Consider the following 3,299-nt stretch of genomic DNA (forward strand, 5'->3'; position numbering starts at 1 on the left):
GTCTACCTGGTCATCGCGTTGGCGTCGGTGTCGTCGCTCTTCCTGTTCTCGGTGCTGGCGTTCGTCGCGGTGCGGCTGTGCAAGAGGGGCAGAAGCGCCTCGTTGGGTGGCTGCTCGGTGCCCGAGGGCCACTTTCCGGGCCACCTGGTGGACGTCAGTGGCAGTGGAACCCTTTCCCAGAGCTATCAATATGAGGTGTGTCTGACGGGAGACCCTGGGACTGGTGAGTTCAAGTTCCTGAAGCCAATATTCCCCAACCTTTTGGTTCAAGACACTGAGAGAGAAATTAAAGATAACCCCAATTGCAGGAATAGTTTTGTGTTCAGTTAAGTATTGTATTTGGTTAAGTGAGCGTCTCCTTAATTTTGGCAAAACTCTCATTTAAGAAATTGTATTGTTGTCTAATTCTGTATATCTCTATTCCAAACCAATCTATGTCCCTGATTTTGCTAAATTTTTTTCTCTTATTAATATTCATTGGACTTGGCCTTTTTAATTATACTGAATACTGATTATGTATTTTCTCCATATTTGGCTTTATCTTAGTTATTAATCTTTCCATAACTATAAATTACTCAAGTAATGAAAGAAGAATTTTTGTTGAAATCAATTTTTTTAATTAATGTCTTTTTAATGAAAGGTTTTAAAACTTTTATGTAATTTTGCATTTCTATATATTTGTGGTTTTTGTCTTTATTATATAGCTTAATCTTTGCAAGACCAGTGTTTGAAATTCTTTACAGCTACCTAGGCCTTTCTCATTGACTATTCTACCAGGCTATGGCCCCTGAATAACCAACCACGAGCATATAACTTAGCATACTTGTTTCTCTCAAATTGTACATAAACATGCACCTCATTAAAATATTAATGCACTAAAACTGTGACCTCCCATTGTGAGAACCATATATGCTAGAGATTTTTAAATTTATTTGGTTGTTACTTACCTAGCACATTGTAAGTACTCTATAAATACTCACTAATGTTAAATGTTTAAAAACTTCTCATCTATAATTAATAATTAATGAGAAAATCTTATATAATTTAGCATCAGTTTCACTAAATAAAACTAAGTCGCTGCTTGGTAAAACCTTTTTAAAATCATCTCAGAACCTTAAATCCTAAATCTTTTTATAAGATTTAAGATGTGGAGGGCATCATATACTTCTTTGTCCTTCGTTTTCTCTATATATAGAAGTTCAAGTGTAGCTTAATGTATGTTTCTCTTGGTTTTTCTGCATCTTCTCCCTACTGTTCAAAGAATCAGATGATTTCTTCTGAATTTCAGTTGTTCTGTTTAAGTCTAAATATCAAGTGATATCGGATTTTCACTTTAATTTACTTTGCAGACTTAGATAGATTTTATCAACAAAATAATGATTTATTTTTGATTTCCAAATTATCTCTTGTTCTTCAATGTAGTTTTCAAGTATTTTGTGTAAGTTTACAATTATGCTAAACTTTCAATTGTAAGAAATAAGCATTATTTTGTTCTTTAGGACATTAAAATAAAAATAGAAATTAAATAAGAAATGAACTTATCTGAATTATAATTGTCTTATGTTGTGTTCAATAAGCAAAATAAGCTGATCATGTGATTTCCACCTAAATTTATGTGAATATGACTATAAGACCACTTAGTTGAACTTTTAGCACAATGTGAGCATTAAAGAGCTTGCTTTATAATCTAAATATTTATTTTGAAATCTCAAGTGTCAGTCTACTAGAAATTACTTGCATTTTTCCCTGAATTATTTTTTATCATAAGGAAATAATAAAACAAAAAAGGAGAATGACTTACTGTTTAAGTTATTATTGAAACAGCTTTTTAGCTTTCATCTAATTGAAAAAATTGAAATGAGAAAGTGATAAAAATGAGAACAAAATTAAACACAAACAAATATATATGACATAAATATGGTAGTCAACTTTAATGACTTCTCCATTTATTATTAATTATTTAAATTAAATAGCTTTTATGTATGACAACAAGAAATCTGATTGACATTTTCACCAATATATTTCAACATTATAAAAATGCAAGTTCACTTTTTCTGCTTATGCCAAGAAAGTCCAATTTGTATAATCAACCAAATGAGACTGGCTAAATAAATAAACAGAACCCATCTTTATGAATTTATGTAGTAAATTTATTAATTACCTGTGTATTACTTTATGAATTATTGTGTATATTCATAAAGCATGGATCATTCCTTATCATCTAGAGATCACCACAAGACTGGTGTAGAATAGATCAATATTTTGAAATTCAATGATTAGAATTTAGTAGTAAACATTAGTTGAATAACTTCCACAAAATGCGTACCTTATTAAAAATAGACCAATATATTCTTGCAAAACAAAAATAGAGAATAGAGGCCAAATATCTTAAATAGAGGGATATATAATATTCGATAGTTGGAAGATTTAATGTCGGGAATTATATCAATTCTCCACAATCAATCTATAGATGTAATAAAATCCTAAACAAAATTTCAGCAGATTTCTTTATGAAAATTGACAAACCGAATCTAAAGTTTATATGGAAGTACAAAGGGACTATAATAACCAAAACAGTCTTGAAGAAAAAGAATTAAACTGAAGGACTTACCCGCCAGATAATAATCTCATTATAAAGCTAAAGTAATTAAGACAATATAATACTGCAGGATAAACAGAGAGAAAAATGGGGGCAAAAAAAGAGTCTTAAACAGACCTATAGTTACCTGATTTATTACAAAGTGATATTTTAGTAACAATGGGGAATGGATCACCTTTTCAATAGATGGTGCAAAATCATTTGAATATTTATATAAAAAACAATTTTGACCCTAACCTCATTCATATGAAAAAAAATTCAAAAGTATTATAGCTCTAAATGTGAAAAATGATTAATTTTTTAAAAACCTTATACAAGAATTATTTTCATGACCTTGGGTTATGCAAAGATTTAAAGAGAACACAAAGAATGCTAGCCATAACTATTGAGAAATATTGACAAACTAGTAGACTAAATTAAAGTTTAAGAAGTTTTATTTATCAAAGATACCATAAGAGTTAAATCCCAAACCATAGAGTGAGAGAAGATATTTGCAATACATATTTCTGAAAAACTACATATATCCAGAATATATTAGGAGCTTCTAAAAATGGATAAGAAAAAAAAGGCAAATATCATAAATAGAGAAATAGACAAAAAACTTGCAGGCACTTCACAAGAATGTACCCTAATGGCCAATGAACATGGAAAATATGCTCAATTCAGTTAACTATTGGGGAAATACTGATTAAAATTATAA

General features: G+C 29.9%; 1 protein-coding gene across 7 annotated transcripts in view; it reads left to right on the forward strand.

Moving 5' to 3' along the window:
• Positions 1-3,299, forward strand: part of LOC105297013 (protocadherin beta-2) — an 87,838-nt gene that overhangs the window by 8,064 nt on the left and 76,475 nt on the right. The window contains exon 2 of one of the 7 annotated variants that reach the window (XM_023534885.1): positions 196-233. The exons of 4 other annotated variants lie outside the window; for them this stretch is intronic. In XM_023534885.1, coding sequence (XP_023390653.1) covers positions 196-233 — 38 coding nt within the window. Of the gene's footprint in view, positions 1,372-3,299 lie in introns of those variants that run through there. 2 more of the 7 variants (XM_011367403.2, XM_023534883.1) reach the window with 2 other exon arrangements.

The sequence above is a fragment of the Pteropus vampyrus genome, unplaced genomic scaffold, assembly GCF_000151845.1.
Source record: "Pteropus vampyrus isolate Shadow unplaced genomic scaffold, Pvam_2.0 Scaffold134, whole genome shotgun sequence".
NCBI classification, from domain to species: domain Eukaryota; kingdom Metazoa; phylum Chordata; class Mammalia; order Chiroptera; family Pteropodidae; genus Pteropus; species Pteropus vampyrus.